The following is a 22,864-nucleotide window of genomic DNA, read 5'->3' on the forward strand; positions in this document are numbered from 1 at the left end:
CCCGTCCGCTGAGACGGGTGCCCGAGAGAGGGAGCTGCACACTTCACACCCACTCGGGCGCGAGAGGACCGAGGCAACTCTCACGGTGACGTGGACGGCGTCGTCAAGGGTTCAGTCGGCAAATGTCCCCCCCCACCACCACCAAAAAAAAAACAAGCAAAAGAGAGGCACACACAAAAAAAGGAGCGAGCATTACTCCGCACAACTTGGCATATCGTCGCGGGCTAATGTATCTGTGATGTATGTATGTATATGTGTGTGTGGAGGGGGGAGGGGGGAGGGGGGAGGGGCATGAGTGTGGCGTTGAGCCCCTCTGTTGTGAGACTGAATGCACACGCTATGAAATCAAAACGCCCACCAATCTCTCAAGACAGCAGTGACAACAGCAGTAAAAACAATGGACACACATCACAACGAGACTGTTCACACGCACACGCCCACACACACATGAAAAGCTGCCACGTCTTAGTCCCTCGTACGCAGCCCATTCTTCCATGTGAGATACACCGGGGGTGGTGCAAGCGCTGCTGCGTCATCACCTGGAATCGGGGTGATCTGCAACGTCCCTGACGCGCCAATCCACATATTCACGAGCGGAAAGGCAGCGTAAGGGAGTGCAAGTTCAGTGCAAGAATCTGGAATCTGGTTTGTGACAACAACATAAAAGAAAGAGCGACCGTTTCGGGACATCCAGTCTTGAATATTTTCCAAGTAAGACAGGCACGAGGCGACGGCAGTGGCAACGAGGACGTCAGGATGGGGCCCGACCCGCTTACCGAACCGATCTGCCGGCGCTGTCACTTCGAAGCCGTCGTCGTCAATGAGCACCAGTGTTGGCACCATTCGGGTTGTGCGGAACCCCATCATTTCCCGAAGCGCTGCCGTCCAGCCTTCAACATAGATAAACTCGATGCGGCCGAGGTCCGACTCCGACAAAGAGCTCAGAGGAGTAAAGGGCTGGGGCACCTTGGCGTAGAGGGTGGACTCCTGGCACAGTACTACTGCGCTACCGCCAGCACACTGGACGGTGTTGATCACTGCCTGGAAGGCGAGAGATGTCTTGCCCACCGCTCGGGCACCATGTAGCAGAAAGCCGTGGCCGCGAAGTGCCTGCGAGGGTCTACTGCCTTTAGGAAAGAAGATGCCAGCATCCAACGAGGGATGTGGAGCACAATCCGTGAAAGGCACTGCCATGTTGAACCGACAGTGATCCTCTTAGTTTGGACCGGCAATGCTCTCTGCTGGATCGGGGCAGTGGAGAGGCAGGGCCAGAGAAAGAAGAAAAAAAGAAACGGATAGAACAGCGAAGCCACGGTGTGTGTGAGAAAGGGCTCATACCGCGAGAGGTGGTGGTGGTAGGGAAGGGGGTACCACACCACATCTCCGGTGAACGCGGTCCATCATGAGCACGTGAGGATCCAAGACACCCTCGGCAGCTTTATTCAAATCTATACAAGAGCATCAAGCCCTTGTGTGGAAAGGGGTAGGTACGCAGAAAGCGAGGGAGCACAGCGCCACACATTCGGTTTCTGTTGTACACATGAAAAGGCGAGTTGCGCCACCCTGAAACACACATCGCAGACAACTTCTTCTGTTGGGGGGAGTCGAATAGACAACACTCCTTCATGGGTGCGAGCAACAACACTCCCCTGCCCTCCTCCTTATTCTCCTTCCCCCAGGGGGAGGGAGGGGGGGGGGCAAGCGCTGCATGAGAAAATCATTCAAAAAAAGCAGACAGGGAGAAGGAAGCTGGATCAGCGAGCAGGTCGTAGCAAACACATGACTGAGACACGCAAGCGCTGGCCAGCAGTCGTCTAAAACCGCCGACGCCAATCGGGACACCGTCACTCAAGACCTGTGTGGAAGAAAAAAGACGAGCGGTTCAAGTGACGGTGTAGAGGCCGGTGCTGAAAAACCCACTCCACCCCCCCCCGCCCGTGACGAGCGCGCTACGAAGAAAAGACACACACACGACGGCAATAGTCGAGGGGTGCTGAGCAAGGGCGAGGGGGGGGGGGAGAAGTCTCAGAGTTCCCAGTGAGGGCAGGGACAGGAGCACAACGAGTGCGCTCAACGAGCACTGTTGATTGGATTCATTTGTGACAAGTGCGATGCGCCCGCTGGTAGCTCAGTAGAGCAGTGTGAAGGGGGCAGCGCATCCGAGCGAGCCAGACAGACACGGGTGGGGGGGGAAGGAAGAGAGAGACAGTCACAGGGCAGAAGGGGGCGACAAAGTGAGCGGAATGGATGCCGACACGTGCGAGAAGGCAACCGCGTGCAACGTGAATGGGTGAAGGAGAGAGGGGGGGGCCGCGTTCGACGCACTTATCTGATCACACGTACATGAACCCCAACATGTCTGAAGCAGCTCATTGCCGACAGCCCGCTCTTCACGTGGCCAGGAACGCAAATAAAAACGACAACATCAAAACGTGGCCTTTTTGAATTCTCACCGCTTTGTTACGCACTTTTTTTTTCTGTGAACACTCGTTCTGATCGAGCCACTGCCGAGTCCAATTCTCCTCTCAGTCTGCGGGCACACACAAACACACACACACGCGCCGAATAAACTCCAATCAGTCACTTCACTCATTCGCTGTGCGCGTCACAGAGCCACCGCGCTTCTGCCACACGGCCTCGAACTTCTCCGCCTCTGTTGGGAGAGCTCCACCGCTGACATGCTTGTCACAGCAGGTGGTGGAAGTGCTGTCAGCACCGAAGGCTACTTGGTAGTCAGTGTACATGTCCTTCAAAAACTGCACGATGCCCTTGCAGCGAGGCAGCACCGTTACGAGGACACACACAACGCACATTGCACACATCAAGTACTGCAGCTTGTGGGCCCAGTCAATTCGCTCTTGCAAGTTCCCGAGCACACGGAGGCCATTATCGTACTCGGGGAAGGGGGCGGAGGGAACGGGCTTGTCGAGGAAGGAGCAGAGCGGCCCCCATCCGTCACCGTAGCGGTAGACAAGGAGCCTACTGGGCGGAATCGACATCCTCACGCTCTCCTCGTACAGCTGCAGTGCGACAGCTCGCTGATGCTGCAGCCCACCACTAGTCACATCGCGCTCCTCCGCATTGACCTCTTCTGGCGCCTCAGTACCGCGAGAATGTTCAGCGAGGACATGCGCAGGTGCAGCCGACTTCTTCCTTGTGGCACCGGAACCGCTCCCCGATGCGGCAGCCTCCGCAGCGAAGAAGCTGCGCACGTCACCCGAGGAGGACACCATGTGGTTCCGCGACTGCTCCGTTCTTGGAGACGACGCGGTGCCAGTTGGAGCTGCTCCCGCATCATCGCCACCCACAACCATTTTATTTATCATGTTCTGGAAGGCCTGGGTGATGCGACTTTTCGACGCGCGCTTCGTTGATACTTTCAAGCGCTCCAGATACGCGCCGTAATCCTCTGCCCACTTGTCCTTGTCCGGCTCCTCCACCAGGATCACCTTCGTGTAGCTCGGCGCCTGGCGCAGCAGCACGTCGTACACCATGGCACCCGGTGGGCCGACGACGGCATCGTAGTCCGCCAACACCGTGGCAGGCAACGCATTCGTTTTCCCATCCAGCAGCTGCGACCACTCGATAGGGTGAGTACTGGCGTGACCTCGCTGGTAGGTGGAGCGAAGGGTGTAGGGAGTGTAGCCCAGCTTGCGCAGTGCTGGGGTGAGCGCGCCGCCGTCGGGCAGCATCGTCAGGCATAGCACACGAAGTTGCACAAAGGCAGTACAGCGGAGCATTTACGTTGTACCACCCCTCGCACAGATGCGGTGCAGAGAGAGAGGAGAGGGGGCGTTGGAGTCTACTTTGGTGGAAAAAAAAGACGTGGATGTCTGCGAGCAGAACACCCTCTCCCCCTCTTGTTAGAAAGAGGGGTGCAGCCTATGCACGGTAACAGACGCCCGTACCTAACCAAGAAAAAGCGGTAGGATGAGCGCGGAGAGACCGGGTTGTGAATACGGGTGTATAATTGCGAGCGAGTGTTCGTGTCTGTGTGTGTGTGTATGGGAGAAGGGAGAGAGGCAAGGAAGAGACGGTTGAGAAAAAAGCAGACGACACTCACACCCCTCCTCTCGCACGGGTGCTGCGGCAAACGGCTCAGAGAAGTGAGCCACGGTGTGTATTGGGGAGCGGTCAAAACTCATGTTCGAAGGCCTCGGTATGTGAGATGCCCCGAAAAAACTCCGCAAAAAAGAGAGAAGGTCGATCGCATCCCCCGGATAAGCGTAGAACAACTTGAACGACAAAAAAAAGGCGTGAAAAACGGAGAGCGTCCCTATGCAAAGTGGGACAGGGAGGAGGGAGGGGGACGCTCTCTATCGAAAGCGACAACTCGGCAATAGAGTAACGTGGCGTGGTGCACACACCCGTGCCAACATGAGTGAAAGCGTGCGCCAGAAAAGGATGAGAAGTCACAATGTAAAACATGGCGGCCTTGTAGCTGAACGCACAACCTCGCAGACAGGAATGCCTACACGTGGCACAGCAGCAACACATACAACAGAGACACAAAACACAACTGGAAAATAACAATAAATATATAAACACCAATGTATGTGTGTATAAATTAGACATTGCTGGACGGGGGAGGGGGGGGTGAGAATTCAGGGGGAAGGGGCCTCCGGGAGGACCTTTGAAAGATATACGCGACATGTACAAAAAAAAATAAAAATACAACGTATTGATAACCAAGAAAAGGGGAGGAAGGGGGAGTAGTGGAAAAAAAAAATAAAAAAGGGAGGAAAAGGAAAATAAACTCGAGCCAATCAAAAATATTTAAAAAAAGTAAATAATTTGATAACGGCATGAACATGAGGAATAATCAAAAAAATGGAATAAAAAAAATTTTACATATATTTGAAAGAAGAAATAACGGAGGAGAAGGAAGAGGAGGAGGAGGAGGTCAATTAGAGCGGGGGGAGGGAGGGGGGGCACCGTGAGATGGAGATGAACAAAAAGACAGCAAAACACAGCATACCGCGTACACCACTTCACAAGCAGGGACCAGTGCGAAACAAATCGAGAAGAGAAGCGAAAAAAGAAAAATAAAATAGCAGTGAGGGGGGCTGTAGAAGAGCAAGCAGATAACGCGACATGAGCCCATCAGTAACCCATGTAAAAGATGAAAAGGGGGGGGTGCTGCTGAGATAAGAGGGAGATGATAGAAATGTTGCGTACAGGCAGATACACGAGCAGGTGCACAGACCGACGCACGCAGTTGGGAGGAAAAACAGCGACGGATCGAGCTAGCCTCTAAGAGATCGAGCCGCAGAGAAAGGTACAAAAGGCGCTGCGCAGCGTTGGGATCACCACCACCACCATCACCGCTTTTCCTCCCTTCCCCCCGGCAACCCCGTGGGCCCTCCCCCGTACGGCCTGCATTATCCTTCCAGCATGCCGCGGTTATGTCTCTGTATGAAATCAAGTACACTCAAAATGGCCCCAATAAACCGCACCGACAGCCCCCCCCCGCACATCGGTGCACGCGTTGCGGTAGTAGTTTGTCTGGTGTGGGGACCTCTCTGCACCGTTCTGCCGCACAGAAAAACATAATAACAGACATAAAAACTGGACGGGCAGAGCGGATGTAGGCGGAGATCCCTGAAGCACACCTCCATATGCCCACAATAAGTAAAGACCAATATATATATATATATATACAAAAGGGATAAGAGAGGAGGAAAAGGAGGCCGCAGCGGAGATCATCAAGTGTGGTTGAATACCACTTCCCCGCCTACCCCCTGTCCGTTCCCCTCCCCCTCCCCTCCCCTCCCTCCTCTCGCGCCGCCGCTCGACAGGCCCTTTCAGTACAGACGACGGAATAGAGCATCTACACGTACACCACCACTACAACAGCCCCACCTACCAGAGACGCATGGAGAGGGAGAGAGAGAGACGAGATCGCTGGATCGGTGCGACAGAAAACGCGTATTGAGAAACAATCATGCAGGACGTCAGGGGGGGGGAAACAAAAAGAGCCTCCACCTGAAAATTTTTAAAAGGGAATATGAGATAGAAGAGATACACACATACATACACATCGAATATAATATATATATATATATACATATGTACACATATATGGGGGACGGGAGGGGAGGGGGAGGGAAGAACAAAACAAATTCTTTTTATCCACGCCTTCTGCTGCTGTCGTTCGGACCTGCAAAAAGATAAAGGCATTCACTGGTGATGATCGTGGATGGAGTTGGGGGGATCGGAGGGAGGACACACTTACTCCTTCAAATCTGTGTGTTTCTCACAAGAAAACAAAAAGAAGAGTTGCGACCCAGCGCGCGCTCCCCACCACCACACACATACACACACACACACGTGTGCGTGCGTGTGCAAAAGTGCGGCCAGCGCCTCTGTTTCCGTTGAGCGGGACTTCGACACATTCGCGTGCATCGCCTTGGGTGGCAGGTTTCGAAGGAAAAATATCACCTGTCGTGTGTGTGTGTGTGTCACAGCGGTGTGGCGTCGCTCTTGAGAATGCTGTGATGGTCCGATCCTGCGTCCGCGCCTCCGTAGATGATGCGCTCGCTCCCCATGATGGACATAGATAAAAGCGGGCTCATATCCTTCTGCTCCCTCTAGCTGACACCGTTCCTGCCGACAGAACCCCCACTCGTTCGCGACCTTTCCTCCACTTCTAGAGAAGTGATGTAACCGCATAGCTGACGCTCTACAGCGATCATGATGTCGCGCTTCAGCTTCTCCTCGTCTTGTAGAGCTCCTAGCGCCTGCTGCGTGGAGCCTTTTGCGCGTGGTTTGGAGCCAGGCAAGTGACCGTGACTAGACGAAAGAGCTGCAGAGCTTCCACTGCTTCTCCCCTTGACTGCCAGAATGCCGGCGGGCCCATCGCCCCAGCTGTCATCCTCAAAGTCCTCACCACCGGTGGCCCTGAGCGACTTGGAGTCCAGGGACATGCACCTTCCCATGATCCTGGCCTTCGCATCACCCTTCATATCCCTGCCACCTTGCGGTTCCGTACCAGCATCGACGATCCCTCCGTCGCCGTCCGGGCTCAATACACTGTCCCTTGTTAATTGCCGCAAAAATCCTGAGTTCCCACTGAATCGTTGACGACCACGAATGCCGGCATGCAGCGGTGTTTGGGTAGTGTCGAGGCAATCGTAATTCTCAGGCCCATGCAGGGCTGGCGGGATCATTCCCCGCATGGAATGACTGATGGAAACGTCTTTGTTGGGGGGTGTGCCCAGTGAACGAAACACTGCCTGCTCGCCAACATATACGGGCTGCAACACCGAGTCCGAATCCTCCTCGCCTGCCATGGCGTTCTGCAAGTTGCTCTGTGCTTGGAAAGACATCAAGTCAAACAGGTTTTTATCTAGCCCGAGAGAGGAAAGGATAGAGAGATTCGACGCTGCCCTCTGCCCTCGGATAGCGGCAGGGCCGAAGATGTTGTCAATCGCCTGGCTCACAAACACCGACACCTCGTCGTCGTCGTTCGCGTTAAAAGTGGCCCCTGCTTTGCCAGGGCCCAGTCGCGGGGACGCCGATACGCGCCAAAAGTTGCACTGGCGAGGAGAACTGTACAATACCGGGTGATCGTCGTCTGGCACGCTGGTGCTGTGGAAGTCACTACGCGCTGATGCCGACCGGCGGCTGTACGCACGCATCAGCGAGTTTACGAGCGTGTCGATGCGGTCGCCTTGGGTGTGGTGGCCACTGTTCGCGGTAAGACCCCTCACGACTGGGCCTTTTCGACTTGAAGACGCACCACGAGAGGAATTCATGAATGGTAGTGACACGCGCTTCACTGGCAGCGGTGCATCAGGAATGCCCGACTCCCCAGCGCTCGTTGTCTTCCCTTTGGTGTTTGAGGCGCTATCATTCCCCTCTGACCGAGCGGCACCGCTGACCGTCTTCTCACCATACAACATTGTCAAGAAGTCGGTCATGCTCTGACGAAAGTCGACAGCCTCATCACCCGCTGCGCCATGCAAAAAATTCTGTGCGCATGGACTGCGGTGATGATCCAACAACACGTTCTCGCTATCCTGCACCGAGGATTGAATAGCGATGTCACCAATGGGTGCGCTGCTTCCGAGCGCCAGGGAATCCAACGTGGAGTGGTTTGTGCCGGCGACATTGAAAGGGGCGCCACCACTTACAGCCGAGTGCCAGCCTTGAACGCGTCGACTTCCCTTTGTTGTGGCAGTAGAAAAATTTCCCGCCTGTGCTGCACTGGCCGAGGCCTCCGTCTTTGTGGTGTCCTCGTGAGGAGACGCCGACCTCTGCGGTGCACTTTCAAGACCGGCTTCACCGACCCTGGACATTTTTCCGAGACACCTCAACTCCTCTCGGTATGCACGATCCAGGCTCAGATGTACGAGTAACACAACGACAAGCAGAGTGGAGCGGTATTCTTCCCTCTGTGCCTGTGTGTGTGTGTGTGAAGGTGTAGATGTGTACACATACATACAACGGGTTCCGTGAAAGCAGTATTGGAGAATACCCTTGTCTATTCAGAGACAAGTAATCCAGCGTAGGTGCACGTGAAGAGACGCACGGCTGTGTGGCAGATGCGGAGAAGCAATACAAATACTCAAAAGAATAAAAGCAGCAGCCAGACAATTTGAGGTGGAGAGACGAAGCAGCCCGTTTTTTTTATTGGTCGAGGGGGGAGGGTGATGTGCGCAACCGAAGTGGAAGACGTCGTCGGCTTCGTACAGAGAGAGAGAGAGAAGGCGCTGAACGGGGAGACGTCCGTAAATTTAAACAAAAAAAGAGAGAAAAGTGGAACAAATCAGGGGCGAGCCACAGCAGCCCTTGAAGACTTCAATCCCCTCTCAGCCGACACTCGGAATAGGGTACCGCCGAGGTGGGAGGGAGGAGGAAGGGGGGGGCCACCAGTGACCAAATCCGTGTACGATTGCGCCATGCAAACGAGGGGCCGTGGGGGAATTCAATTCCCCTCAACCTTTGCGCTCATTGGGGGAAGCATTAAAAAAAAAAACAAATCTGATCAAAGCACACTGCTAAAGAGCGCCACCACCGCAACGTGCACGTCCATGTTTATGTTGTGGCTGTTGTTGCTTTTTTTTTCTGGGGGGGGGGGATATCGTATGTTAAGGTGAAGTAAAAAGCTACAGCATCTGAAGAGGTTAGTAATACTAGAAAAGCAAAGTAGGCGGTGTAGGCATCCATAGGTTCAATGGCGCTCCCCCTATTGTCACTGAGGGAAGAGAGTTGAAAAGAACAAACATCGGTTGAAGAGATGTGTTCATTTAGGGAGCTCGCCCCTCTCTCTCTCCACCCCCCCCCTTACTGTGCTAGCCCAGAGGAGTACACAACTTTCATCCTGACAGATGGCACTGCCCCACACAGAGGGTAGATACTAGCAGCCACCCAGTGAGTCAAAACTGAAGTGCCCTACGCGCGTCAAATAAAAAAAAAACAACAGTGAACGCGAATAAGGCCAGAAGCGGGGCGGTGGCGTTGGCGTGGCGAGTGTTACCTCTTTGCTAGGTAGCGGTGCCTTTCGACGTACCACTAGTGGCGGCCTCCGAGGCGGTGATGGTGTGCATGTGCTGGCGTGATGCCACCTCGCGAGCCACCTCCTCCATGACCATCACGCTCAGCTCCTCCAGGCACAACGCGCGCTGTCGGCGCCGCTCAGCAGTCACGCTCGTGTCATACAGAACAAGCCGACATGCCTGTTGCACAATACATCGTATGTCATTCTCATTTGCCACCGCTAGAACGCGGAGCACGTCCTCCTCGCCCAGGCTTCTGTCCACAATGGCTCGTCGAGCGGTGCGCGCACCCATGCTGGTCCAGTGCCACAGCGAGGAGGCTGACATGGCCCACGAGGAGTACCAGCTATCCATCTCTCGTGTCCAGGTACTGCCGTGAAGCTGCTGGCGTGAAGATAAATGGTACTGCTCCGCCACGTAGGATAAGAAAACAGGGCCAAGAACAGTGGAGACAGCGTCGCGTAGAACTACCTGAGCCGACTGAAAGCCTGATTCGCCATCATCTAGCCATGAAACTAAATTCTTTGCGACACGCAGACGGCGACGCGCGTGCAGCTCGCGCTTCATCTCTGCTGTGAAGAGCAGGCCCTCTTCGAAAACGAGGAAGAAGTGCAGCGTGCCCACCAACGCATCCAAGAAGGAGGCCCCCAGCAACTCTTTCATGGGGTTCACGGCCATTCCCGGTACGTGCGCAGGGTCAATGGTGCCATGCCGGTCGTACGTTGCGCGGGTGTCCTCGTGGCTGAGCACGCTGTAGACTCTGTTCAGCTCCTGAAACTTGATGGTGGCGTCTGGGTCATTGGGGTTTTTATCGGGGTGCATCGCCAGCGCCTTTCGGGTGTACGCCTTTCGTATCTCGCCCGCTGTCGCGGTTGGCTCCACATCCAGCAACGCGTAGTAGTTGACCGGCTCCGGCGCCGCAGATCCTGCGCTCTCCTCGCCTGCTCCTTCTCGCGACGAGTCACCCTCTAGATCACCAGCGGAACTGGTTTCTGGAGCCTCTCCGTCCGCTGCTAGGCCAGTTGGCCTCGTGGTTGGTGGTGGCGAAGAGTGTGTGCTGTCCTTCTTTGCCTTCTCATAGGCCCTGCGGGCTTCGCCTAACAAGTCCTCGTCGGTCTGCGGCAGCGCGTCGAAGTCGCAGGCGAGATTCACCCGCACCCACGCCTGAGCGTTGCTGTCCCAGTACGCCTCGCCTCTATTCACCTCACTCACCGCACTAGGGGTATTGCTGACGCCGCGCACAATCTGCCGCACCCCGGCATACGCGCCGTAGGCGGTTAGCCCAACTAGGCCTGCCACACCAGCCCCAAAGCCCTTCGCCATCCCACCCAACCCACCCTCCTTGGCGCCACCGTACGTGCCAGCTACGACACCGGCAAGGCCAAGGCCAACCCCTGTTGCAGCGTTACAAAGTCCATCTGTCAACCCTTCCAGTGCATGTTTGGGGTTACCGCTCGCGAAGAAACCTGTGATCTCTTCGAAAATAGGGTTAAGCGTCTCGCCTTGTGCAGACACCTCTTCACTGGTTTCGGCTGGCGAAGGGGAGGCGTCGGGTGCATTCGGCGCCGGCGATGCAGAGGCCGGTGCCGGCCCGTCGTCTGCCTCGGCTATTGGTCGCTTCATTTTCGAGGAGGTCTCCCGCTGCGGCGCGGTCTTGGTGCGGCGAAATGAGAAGGCGATCACTAGAAAAACGGCAACGGCGAGCTTCCAGTGCGTGAGACACCAACTGATGGGAAACATATACATGCCCCACCCTCCCCTTTGCTTCTTCCCTGGTCTGCGTCCCCTCCTCTGCTGCAGCTACGAGAGGGCTCAACGCAAATATGCTAGAATCCTTTACAATCAACGCAGCTCCACAAGTTTCGGTTGCTGCCTTGAGGCGAGGGTGCTGCCCACCAAGACCCCCAGCCTTCTAAAACGATAAAAGGGGAAAACAGCACTGGGTGCGGTTGCAAACATCCAAAATTGTGTGCGTGTGTGTGTGTGTGTGTGTGTGTGTGAGTGTGTGCACCTATGTGAACGCGGAGGAAACAGAGACCAAAGGGGAATACACACTTTCGAAGCGTAAAGGGCACGCCGATAATTTTTTTTGTAGGCTGTAGAGACGAGTCATCGCAACGTCAGTGAGCGTCCGAGAGCACACACAAAGAAACACGGGCCTCTTTTTTTCTCTTTTTTTTTCAAAATCAGTGGGATTAAGTGAGCATATCAAAGGACACCCCACCACCCCTCCGTGTGTGTGTGTGTGAACGAGTGTGCCAAGGCAAAGCGGTGTTCGGTGAGCGCACGTGTCTACTTCAACTGCGTTTCTTTCGCTTTTTTTTTCCTTCAGCTTCTCTCTTTATAGGCTGTTGGGTACCGCACTGACCGATGGTGGCGCATGCCGTGAGGAGGAGAAGGGGAGGGGGGGGGGGGTTATATCTTCGCCTCTCGCCCACCGCGCACGGCAAGCGTCATTGAACGGAACAAACAAAAAAACGCAAGAGGATTTAAAATTCGTCGATGCTCATTTGTGAAGATCACCGCACCGACACGTAGAACAGAGACGGGCTACTGTTTACTGGTGGAAGGCGAAGACGTCAGCCTTTGCACACACACACACACACACTTTCTCTTCTTCCTTCATGGGATCTGGAAAGCTACGATGCACACGTTCTCCTCGGTCACCTCACGCGTTGTGTACTGGCACTGGAACGCCACGTAGCCGAGTCGACGCAAAAAGTGTACGCGGAGTTGGTCGATAATCCGCTTGCACTTACGCCCCACCAGACGTCGGCTATCGTCGACAAACTCGCCGCACACTGCCCAGGAAGACATACTTGCTAGCGCAGCAAACTCCGTCTCGGACCAAGTGAAAGGAGTGCCAGGCAACACAAGCCTCGCAGGTGCCACATCCGATTGCTCAGGCGGGTTCAGATGCTGGAGTTCACAGCGGTGGTGGCAGCAGGTCGCTATCACCACAATAGGCAGTCGCACCTTCGCTTCAGATAAGAGAACGGGGCCCTCTGTGAGACAGGACAGGGCGAAGTCGGTGCACACGCCGCAAAGGTGTTTGCCTAGTACTGCCCAGTTCTCCAAGGGTCGTGGGAGAGCACTCGACAGAGTAGGTGCAGTCACCGTCCCCTCACTACTCGAAACTGGGTGAATCTCAGAAAGAAATGCACGTGTCAAGTCCACATCTTTGATATTGATTCGAAGTCGCTGGAGAGGAACAGCGGAGTGCCGCACCCGCGCGTCACTCTTCCGCCGGAAGCCGTCCATGTCAAGCACCACGAGCGGCGGCCGGGGTGCAACCTCGGTAAGAAACCCCCACTTCAACGAAGACTGCGGTGCGGATAAGGTGGATGGTGAACTCCCCGCGGCCGCCTCACGCTGAGCCGGAGACGCCGTCTCTGCCTCGACGCGCTCCCCTGCAGAGGCGGCACGGGAGGACATGCTTTCAAGCCGCTCAACAATGAGCTGCTGCAGCGCCAGAGAGAGGCCGCCCTTGCCGGCGCCGAACTCCAAGAATCCGTTGACGTGAATCGGTGCGCATTGGCCGCTGCCGCGTCCTACAAGAATCGAGTCGGCGTCATACACCTGGCAAACTACATCGCCTAAACAGCGGAGCAGCGCCGTGTGTTGAGGCCCGTGCTTCAGTGAGCGGACTTCTCCATGGGGCACTGGGACAGAAGTGCAAGAGAGCGCCGCGGCCTCGGGCGGAGGGGTGGCGCCCACCTTTCCTGAAAGCGTATCGCCGTCTGCAGAACGCTGCCCCAAGACGACTACATCAGGCGCGACACATGTGTCGTAGCACGCATGAATTTTGGATATGAGAGCCGCCAAGTCCTCTGCAGACAAGTCACGATGGGTGAACCGCTGAGTCTTTCCTGCTGGAAGTGCATCGGACCCGCTCTTCAGAAACACCGCGCCATGGTGAGCGTTCTTGTCTCTGCTGAAGTAGGGCAGCTGGTGAGTCTCGTGGCGCAGGTCTGGGCATACCTTGATGTGTTTTTCAAGGCGTGACGCGTAAACAGTGTGGTTGGGGTTGATGGGGCAAGGAACTCGCGGACTTCCTCTGGAGTCGGCAGGGTTCGATAGAGATGATGGCGCCACATCTCTCTGTCCTTGTGGTGCAGCGGAAAGAGTCGGTCCTGCATCCCCGACATCGTGTGTACAGCAGTACAGTGATCCAGGCCTGCACTCTGTGCGACAGAATCGTTGCTTGCGCTTCAAAAAATAGCTGCAGAAATTTTGATCAGGGTTACATGCCGGTGACTCCACCTTTGAGATCTTACGTGCGGGATGACCCGCCTCACTGTGCTCGGTAGACAAAGACATTGACAAGACTCCAATATAATAGTCGTAAAGGAAAAAGGCATCACCGGGAGACTCGACCTCCTCTGCATAGGCCCCATCCCCTCCCTTCAAATCTGGCAAAATTTTGGGAGCGCGCAGTGTGCGTTATCGGAGTGAGGGCCAACGCGCGTGCAGAAGAGGGGGGAAGCGAGAGAGAAAAAAAGAAATCAAAAGAGGGAGAGTAGAAAAAAGGGAAAGAGGGAAGTAGCCGGCAAGAAAAAAAAACTCCTCCTTTCCTTTGCGGGAACGCAGGCGCTTCAGTGAACTTATAATGGATTCACCTATCACGCTACACGTACAGCGCGCACACGCACACACAACTGTGCGCGCCCATGTGTGCCCTTTCTTGAGAAGCCATGACGGCTTACAGAGAGAGGAGGAGGAGGAGGAGGAGGAGGATGCGTCATCGGGCTCACTGACCCGCTCATCACGAAGATCAAAGGGAGGAGGGCGAGTGAGCGCACGGAAGGAGCGCTTCGAAGCACGTAGCGTCAACAAAAGTGTTGGTTCAGACAAACACACCAAGAGCGGCACCGCCAGCAGAGAGAATAGAAGCACAGACACGCGCACACACAAAAAAAAACGCACTACTTTCCCATGCCTCATTCTGTGTGTGTGTGGGGGGGGGGGGGGGGGGGGAGATCATCCCCTACATGAGCGGATATGCCAGCCAATGGGTGTAAGAAAAGATTAATCTACGTGGAGGGGGGGGAGGAGAGGAGGAGAGGAGTATGTCGAACAGACCGATGAGAAAACCTCATCTCGGTGGGACGCGGTGGTTCGACTTCCAATTCTCCTCGCTACTATTTTTTTTTTGCTGCACAACGATCCACAATTCCACACAGAGAAAGACCCCTGAAAACAGGTCACGTCCAGCCTCTTACTTCAATACTGCACTGCCATGTGTGTGTGTGTGTATGTGTTCAGGTGCATACATATATGTATACATATAGATGAGAACTAATTCAAACCAAGCAAAAAAAAAACACGAAAAAAAAAAGGGGGTCTGTGAACACACTCTTCTGTGTAGGCTTTTGGGTTGACGTGGCTCTTTATTCACGATAAGCCAAAAGAAGCATCTACATATGCATGTATATATGCGTGTGTGTGTGTGTGCAGGTCTTCGGATGCCCACAAAAAACGAACTCGCCTCCACATTTCTCAGACGAATGTGTGAGATGTATACGTGTGACTGGAGCAAAAAAAAAAAAACAGAAAGATATAAAAATGTAAATATTAAATATTTATAGACAAGAACCCTCGGTTTATATTTCCGTATTTACGAACATCTATTTCGTTTCTATGCGTGTAGACACGCACGCACACAGAATTATATATTTATATATGTATATGTATGTACAAAACTTCAGTGAACCCTTCAATGACTCAACGCCGGAGCGACGAAAATGGGGAAAAAAAGTGTGCGCCGTGTGTGTGTAGGGGGGGGGGAGGGAGGAGCAAGAACAATGAAGTGGCACAACGAGACAAGGAAACGTTTGCAGAGAATCAAAAGAATAGTAAAAATGTCGGAGCACAAAAGTGCGCCCTGAGCCCTTGTTCTCGCCGGATCAATTCGATATATATATATATATATATTTATATATCTGCCTTATGGCGGGGGGGGGGCAAAAGTACTCGAGTGCAGTGTCAGGAATCCACTACCCGCTCTGTGGGAGGGCCGAGTAACCCCCCCCCCCCCCCCCCCGCTCCTTGACGCGCTTGCCGATGCTGAATCACCTAAAGTGGTGACGAGGTCGAGGACCTACGACGCGGACACGTCAGAGCCATGCTCACCTACGAATGTCAGGGGTAAGGTATTGGGTGGCGTTGCGTCGGAGTGGCCTGCCGGAGTGATCACGCCTGTGCGGTTCATCCGGTGAGCACAGTGTCGGGGTGACTTGAGCACATCCCCCCCCCCCCCTGTGGCCCTCACTGCCCTCGCCCAGCGAGGGTTGAAGGGAGGTCGGAAGGAGGAAAAACAGAGAAGCCAACGAATACTAAAATGCAGGAAGCCCCAACTCGTGCAGCAGCAGCAGCGGAAAAGTGCGGGGAAGACGTTCACCACCAGCCAAAGTGCACCGTGACATCAATGTCCCACCGAAGGGTAGGAGAACAAAAAAAGAAAGGAGATATGTCCACGGCAAAGCAAAAGAGGGAGCTCATAACCCCAGCACACACACACACACACACATCTGTATATACAGAGAAAGAGGGGGAGGACACGTGACTCTTCGTGCGTGTAATGCACGCGCGCGAGTGCCTACGAATCTGCGCTCCCACGAGCCTCCTCTCTCTCTCTCTCTCTGAGCTCGAGCGCGAACACTGCAACGAAAACAGAAAAGAGGTGAAGTTGAGCTCAATGCATGTAAAAGTAATCACACACGAGCTTCCCCAGACATGGGGACTTGCACCTAGCAGAAACGATGGGCGCAACAAGAAAAAACAAACGAGCTCAAGATGCCTAGGTTGGCTGCGGCTTCTTTTACGACCGTACTTGGCCCTGTCATGAAGACGTTTGCGCTTTGCTGGAAGTGTAAGGGAAGGAGGGTCAAGACGCGATTTTATCTCGCCTCCCTCCCCCCATACTCTCAAGAAACACAAAAAAAAACTCACACTTTGGAGAGGGGAAATAGAGGCGAAAGGGTCGACCCTGACGCAAAAAGCCCAAAAGACAACAATAGAAACGAAGAAACATAAACGAGGTCAGAAAAAGAAGTGCGCAGGGGTGGAGATGAGGGAGGGGGGGAGGGGGAGGGGGAGGGAGGGGGGGGGAAGGGTCCGTGAATATATGTAAATTATATATAAATATATAAGCATATGTGTATAAATCTATCGATGAGTAAACGTTACAAAAACTCGAAAACGCGACATCGACACACAAAACTAAAAAAAATACGTGCGTATCAAGCACACGGGCGCCCGAATATGTGCATTACACGCACAAAATATTTGAAAAGAAAAAAGGCAGAGCAAGTGATGAGAGATGAGCTGAACGAACAGAACGAGAGCCGTAAGGTGGAACACGCGCCCTCACGTCGGTGTGGAGGAGGGAAAAAAAAGGGAGTAGGGGAGAACAAGTGGGGTCAAAAATGTGTGTGATGATGATGATGGCCAACCGCAAAAGCAAACTTGGAATGTTTTTGGTTCTTCACAAGAGCAACCAAACAACACGATAGCCAGTCACGGAAAAGTGACAGTTGTTCAGCGCAGAGGGAATAAACATGTCCTGCGGTCCTTGTCACGCGCGTCATCCCCCCTCCCCCACACCCACACACACACACACGCACCCTGTTCTACTGTTTCTCTGACACCTGAAGGGTATTCTCAAGTAATCACATCTACCGTAGTGCAGCCTCGACATGTATGTGGGGGGAAGGGGGAGGGAGAGGAGCATGTTGCGCACGCACTCTCGCAAACCAAGGATCGTGCACCATTATAGAAAATGCGCTACATATACGTTCAACAAAACCTCAGATTACAACTCGGTTCACTTGGATGTGCGTCATGACTGGGTAGTGGCGGCTACACTGAACGCCACAGATTACCTCCCCGAACTCTTGCACGGAGGGAAGGAAAAACGCAGAGGTCGATGTAAAATAGATGAGAGACATAGCAAGTCAAGAAAGAAACAGGCATCCGAGAATCGGGCTTGGACGTGGGGTGTTGGTGGGGAGGAGGGGGACCCCAGGACGGACAACGATGACATGCACCCTCACTCACGAGAAACAGAAAAGGGGCATAAAAGAAGGGAGCCCAACAGAAAAAAAAAACGGGACATCACCACCACCACCACCGCACACACACACACACACACACGCACACACACGAACGAAAGAGAGAAAAAAATTGCTTCGTCAAAATGGCACTCTTTTTTCCCGCTATTTTGTTTTGTTTGTTGTTGAGGCGAGACCCCCCACACGGGAATGACGAGGACCCCCTCTTTCGTTTATTGAATAGAGGGAGAGGAGAAGGGGGGTGATGAAGAAGAGAAGCAGAAACGAATGGGAGGCAAAAAAAAAAACACAGGCAAGCACAAGACAGAGAAGCGTCCACATGAGTAAACTCAAGTCGATGCAGGGGGGGAGGGGGGGATGGAGGAAGAGGGAGAGATCGCATTGTGCGAGAACAGAAAGACGAAATGGGAGTGGACAAGAACCTTCGAAAGACGAATCAACGCGGTCAAAATCTCCTTTTTTTTTCCAAGGTGCGAGATGGCGTGTGTGTGTGTGTGTGTGTGTGTGTGCCAGTGCGCACGTCAAGAGGAAAGAAAGACCGACACACACACACAGAGAGAGCCACACGCACAAAGAAATGAAAGACGGCCCGGGAAAAAAAAAGAAAAATGAAGAGAACGAGATGCTGGCGTAGCCGTGAGGAGTGACACGCGCCATCGCGGTACAGCGGTGACATAAAATGAGGAACTGACACAAAAATGACGAAAACTCCGGGTAACGATGATTGTCAAACAGGTTTTTTTTTAAAAAGACGTCAGAAGCTCGGAGATAGAGGGGGGGAGGAAGGAGGGAGGGGGGAAGAAGGGGACGTCTTTGCGTTGTTCGAACCGGCATCGGACCTGTGGATGACATGTGGCGCGGTAGCAGTGGGGGGGAATAAACATAACCGATAGAATTGTGTAGAGGAAAATCAAAAGGGGGACGCAGCGAGGGAGGGAGAGAGAATTCGACGCGCGCCGTGTCATCGCGTGGCCGCCAGCTTTGTAGAGTAAAACCTCTAAAGACATCTAGGTGTAATTGTGAACCGAACGGGTGTACAACAATCCCACAAGCCTCTCCTTCTCCCTCCCTGTCCACATCATCCATCGCTCTCTCCACAACTGCGCTCCGCAATTTTACGATTTTTTGCTGGTGGTAGTAGACGAAGAACACGTCTCCGAGGATGGGACGCTCACCCAAATTCGCCGCCCCCCTTTCTTGGGCTCCCGGAAGATCCGCTGCATCATCGACCGCCGCTCCCGCTCTCTCGCCGCATGCGACTTTGTCTGCAACATGACAGAGTCCGGCATCGCACCGTCGATACCGCTCGAAGTCAGCAACTCGTGGGACGATATGGAAGACGACAGCTCGTGCATGTTGAGCTGCGAAGGCTGCTGCGAACGCGATCCGAGAAGAGTACCTGTGTTGCGTGCTGTGGTGGGAAACGGAAGACGGGGACCATTCAAGGTCAACTTCTTCACCTCGTTGTTCTCCTCAGCAGAGAGTTTCAAATCAGAGGATACCAACACATCTCTAGTGCGTGGACAAGACACCTCCAGGGAGAATTGTGCAGTGTGGTGCCGTCTACGCAGCGCCCTAGGCGCCCCTGTAGGGCCAGGGGATGGAGCGGAGGGATGCAGTGGTTCTAGCGAAGTCAGACAGGAGGGCAGCGCAGAGGACGATACGCCTGGAGAGGTTGTAAGGGTGGTGGAAGCAGGCCGGGCAGAACTCAACGCGTTGCGCAACGAAGAGCGCCCAGCCGCGGGGGCATGCGGAGACGGTGGAACTTCTTCCTGTGCGCTCAACAGAGCTTTTGGCGTGCTGTTCCATATTAGTCTGGGGAATAAGCCACTGGAGTCGAGTCGGTTCGCGGGCAAGAGAGACTGGACGGCAGCGGGCTTTGCCACGCTAGTCGGCCTGATTCTTGGGCTCTTGATATTTGGAGATCGTCGACGAGAAGAGCGCTCGGCGTGAAGCGTCGGTGAAGACGCTGTGTTCTTGAATGACTCCGGGTGGGGTGGTTCAGGTGTGACGCTCGCGTTGTAAGAGTTGCATGGGGAGACGTCCAAAGAGGAGGCCACGGCGGCAGACTTAAAAACGGGAAATCTCATCAGTGTCGTCGCCTCCTGCTCAGCGCCAAGAGCGACACGTGAAGACGACGTGGTAGCGGTGGTGTCCCGTTTGCACGGTGAAGCGCAGACCTGCGGTGAGGTCTCTGTGTGGAAGGGGGGTTGAAGATGCAGAGGGAGCGCAACGCACACGGTGTCAGGAGTCGATTGTGGTGAAGTACTCCTTGATGTGCGCTGTACCCTAGACAAGGCACTTGTCAGTGGCCCGCCCTGTGTTGGAGCGAGCGGCAGCCACATCTCTATTGTGCTGAGCGACTCCACAGTGCGGAAACCGCTCGTCGCGGCACTCCTCCCCAGCGTCATCGGTGGCAGTGGAGGCGAAGGTGATCTCGGCAGAGTGTTACAGCTGGTGATGAGTGGCTTCGCGCCGTTGCAAAGCGCCCCCGTCCTGGCTTCTGCCGTGGACGTCACAGCATCTACTGCCGATTGAGGAGCGTCGGTGCAGTGTGCCAAAGATGTCCGACTGCAGTCACCGAGCGGGCCGATGGTGACTGACGTCGAGTTCGGCCCGACCAGCTCCGCCTCTGGGGCCGTCCCTTCCACCTCACCCGGGATGTGTAGGGCAAGAAGCCGAGAGCGGCGCTCGGCAAATGTCGCAGGACCATCCAACAGCTCCTCCACACGGGCCTCCTCCTCGTTCCTTGCGTAGGATCCCCTGGACAGCATCTCTGCCTCGGCTAGTGAGCCCGCGTATGGAAGCGGGAGGCCCTGAGACATTTGCACCGCCTGCCGTGGTGTGCGGATGGAGTGCAAATCACTGCTGCGGGGGAGTGCCAATGCGCTTTGCTGCTGCGGTGGTGCGGGAGGCACCGTATCGAGGCTTGTACTTGTGGAATCGAAGAAGGAATTGGCATAGCTGCCTATGCCTGCCGGAGAGTCCTGCGACATGGCGTTGGAATCGAACGATATCGGCTGTGCACTTGGCGTCGGTGAGGCGCCCGTTGGGGGGTTGAGTACAACGGAGGAAAGTCGAAACTGCGACCGTGTACAGTTGTTGGGGTACTCATGCGGGTTCATATTTGCCATGATGTTCACACACGCTGAGGTATCCGGCACAGTGTGCGCGTGATAGGAAACCTCGGCCACCTTTCGCGCCGCGACAGGGTGCCTGCACACAGACGGAAAAAAAAGGGGTGAAGGGAGGGAGGGAGGGAGGGGTGGGGGGTGGGGGGCCAAAACACAAAACCGTGTAGAGCTGTAAGGGAAAAAAAATAAGAAAGAAAGCGAGAAAGAGAGATAAAAAAGAATGAAGACGGGGGGAGGAAAAAGACACGTGTGAGAGAGACCCACGCTTCCCCTCCAAAAAAAAAATGCTGGAAGAGGTGGGAGAGAGATGAAAAAGAAGAGAGAGAAAACAAAATAGACACACACACCCACACACACCCCGCACAGAGAGAGAGAGATCAACAGAGGCCACCCACGCACGGCAGCAGCAGAAGTCGACAGTTGAAACGCTTTTTGTGTTAGTACCACCAACCTGGACGGACGGTGAGGGGCTCGCGGCTTTTTTTCAGCACAAAATATATGGGTAAATATATATACACACATACATATATATATATGTGTATGTGTGAGTGTGTGGGTGGGTGGGTGTGGGTGGGTGTGTGAACGATTTACCAAAATACAAGCGCTTTTTTAAGGTTACAGTATTTACGAAAAAAATGTCAACAAAGCAAACAGAAGAGAGGGGGAGGAAAAAGAAGGGGGGGGAGAGGAGCGAAAGAGAAAGGGGGAGAACAGCGTCAGTGTAGATATGCACGTGTGTGCGTGCGCGTGTGCACACACCTGTACGGTCGTATCAATGATAGTCGTGGTGGTGGTAGAGCTACAATATAAACGTAGAGAAATACGACAAAACACGTGCGGAATCGTATAAAATAATTTTTTTGCAAAAATAAAAAACGTAAGAGATCCCAAGAACAAAAAAAGAGCTCGAAAATACGCACCTCAACACGGACACACACACACAACACACACCTATTGAGACGCGCACAAGCAATGTCAGGAAGCAGCACGAAAAGAAACACGCGTGCGCAGGTACCGCGCAAGAGTCGAGGCGTTTGTACTGTTCTCTTTTTTTTTAATCAACAGACTTTTTTCACGTACCGATAGAAATACTCAAACGCGCACCTGGAGAGAAAAAAAAGAGTGAAGAAAGCGGATAAGCACGGAAAGAGAGAGCAGAGACGAACAACCCTGAAAAGAAATCAAGCAAAAAGAAAAGTCACAAAAAAAGTACATACGGGCTAACGAGCACCTGTGTGTCCTCCGTACTAGAAGACAAGAGGAAGGGCAAGGAAGCGACAACAGGAAAGAAGGCGAGGGTTGTGCAAGAGAGAGAGAGGGGAGGGAGGGAGGGAGGGACGAGGGGACTTTATCGCTGTTCTCGTTTTTTGTGTGGACCGTTTTTTGCGTATTTTCAGACTATCCTTTCGTTAGTTTCTCAAATACGAGATTGTCTAGACTCTCGGACGTGTGTGTATGTGCAGATGCCTGTCGGTGTGGGTGTGGATTAGTGCGGGAAAGGGGTGAAGGGAGCGAGGGGGGAGAGAGGGAGGAATGTAGCTCGCCGTGGTGGATACGTTTTTTTTTTCTGGGAGGGAGGGAGGGGAGGGAGGGGAAGGGGAACGTCCACAATTAACCACGCCCGTGCCTCACACACACACACACACACACACCACCCCTCAGGAAGTGGTTCGCCACCACTCCACTGCACTAGCCCTAGAGGGAGATAAACGCAACAAAGGTAAAATGTGACGGCAATAAAATCACAAAAAAACAATATATTAAATGGATAAAACAACAACAATAATAATAATAATATATAATGTGTGTCGATTATATAGAGAGGCACAACCCCTCCCGGAGGGTTATGGTGTCTGCAGAAGCGTCGAGTGGTCAAATATGTCGTAACGAAGTGCTTCGAGGGGGGGGGGGAAAGAAGGGGCGAGGAAGAACGGGCCAAAACGCGGAAATTCTCCTCCTTTTTTTTTATTATTTCATTTCACAAGAAAGTTGGAGAAAAGACGGCCCTTAGCCCCCCCCCCCTCCCTCAGTTGATGGCTGTCTTGTAACGCACACTGATGCTGCGTAATCACAAACGCGAGGAAGCAAAACTGCTGCGTGCTGTTTTCTTGGTGTGTGTATGTGTATGTGTGTGTACATACATGTGCGTATGTTGACA

The 22,864-nt window shown here is 53.9% G+C and overlaps 6 protein-coding genes across 6 annotated transcripts; all 6 read right to left on the reverse strand.

Annotated features, from left to right (window-relative positions):
• Positions 1 to 465: 465 nt before the first annotated feature.
• Positions 466 to 1,194, reverse strand: JKF63_03785 (uncharacterized protein; the record flags this gene model as incomplete). Its single annotated transcript, XM_067899783.1, has 1 exon — positions 466 to 1,194. The coding sequence occupies one exon, from the start codon at positions 1,192 to 1,194 to the stop codon at positions 466 to 468; it is 729 nt and encodes a 242-aa protein (XP_067754989.1).
• Positions 1,195 to 2,585: 1,391 nt separating this feature from the next.
• JKF63_03786 (uncharacterized protein) lies at positions 2,586 to 3,740 on the reverse strand (the record flags this gene model as incomplete). The annotated part of the gene is made up of 1 exon (XM_067899784.1): positions 2,586 to 3,740. One exon carries the CDS (start codon positions 3,738 to 3,740, stop codon positions 2,586 to 2,588), a length of 1,155 nt encoding a protein of 384 aa, XP_067754990.1.
• Positions 3,741 to 6,590: 2,850 nt separating this feature from the next.
• Positions 6,591 to 8,300, reverse strand: JKF63_03787 (uncharacterized protein; the record flags this gene model as incomplete). Its single annotated transcript, XM_067899785.1, has 1 exon — positions 6,591 to 8,300. The coding sequence occupies one exon, from the start codon at positions 8,298 to 8,300 to the stop codon at positions 6,591 to 6,593; it is 1,710 nt and encodes a 569-aa protein (XP_067754991.1).
• A 1,188-nt stretch (positions 8,301 to 9,488) lies between these two features.
• On the reverse strand, positions 9,489 to 11,240 carry JKF63_03788 (uncharacterized protein; the record flags this gene model as incomplete). Its single annotated transcript, XM_067899786.1, has 1 exon — positions 9,489 to 11,240. One exon carries the CDS (start codon positions 11,238 to 11,240, stop codon positions 9,489 to 9,491), a length of 1,752 nt encoding a protein of 583 aa, XP_067754992.1.
• Positions 11,241 to 12,122: 882 nt separating this feature from the next.
• Positions 12,123 to 13,820, reverse strand: JKF63_03789 (uncharacterized protein; the record flags this gene model as incomplete). Its single annotated transcript, XM_067899787.1, has 1 exon — positions 12,123 to 13,820. The coding sequence occupies one exon, from the start codon at positions 13,818 to 13,820 to the stop codon at positions 12,123 to 12,125; it is 1,698 nt and encodes a 565-aa protein (XP_067754993.1).
• Positions 13,821 to 18,687: 4,867 nt separating this feature from the next.
• Positions 18,688 to 20,697, reverse strand: JKF63_03790 (uncharacterized protein; the record flags this gene model as incomplete). Its single annotated transcript, XM_067899788.1, has 1 exon — positions 18,688 to 20,697. The coding sequence occupies one exon, from the start codon at positions 20,695 to 20,697 to the stop codon at positions 18,688 to 18,690; it is 2,010 nt and encodes a 669-aa protein (XP_067754994.1).
• Positions 20,698 to 22,864: the final 2,167 nt, after the last annotated feature.

The sequence above is a fragment of the Porcisia hertigi genome, chromosome 31 (genome assembly GCF_017918235.1).
Source record: "Porcisia hertigi strain C119 chromosome 31, whole genome shotgun sequence".
In the NCBI taxonomy this organism is placed as follows: Eukaryota; Euglenozoa; class Kinetoplastea; order Trypanosomatida; family Trypanosomatidae; genus Porcisia; species Porcisia hertigi.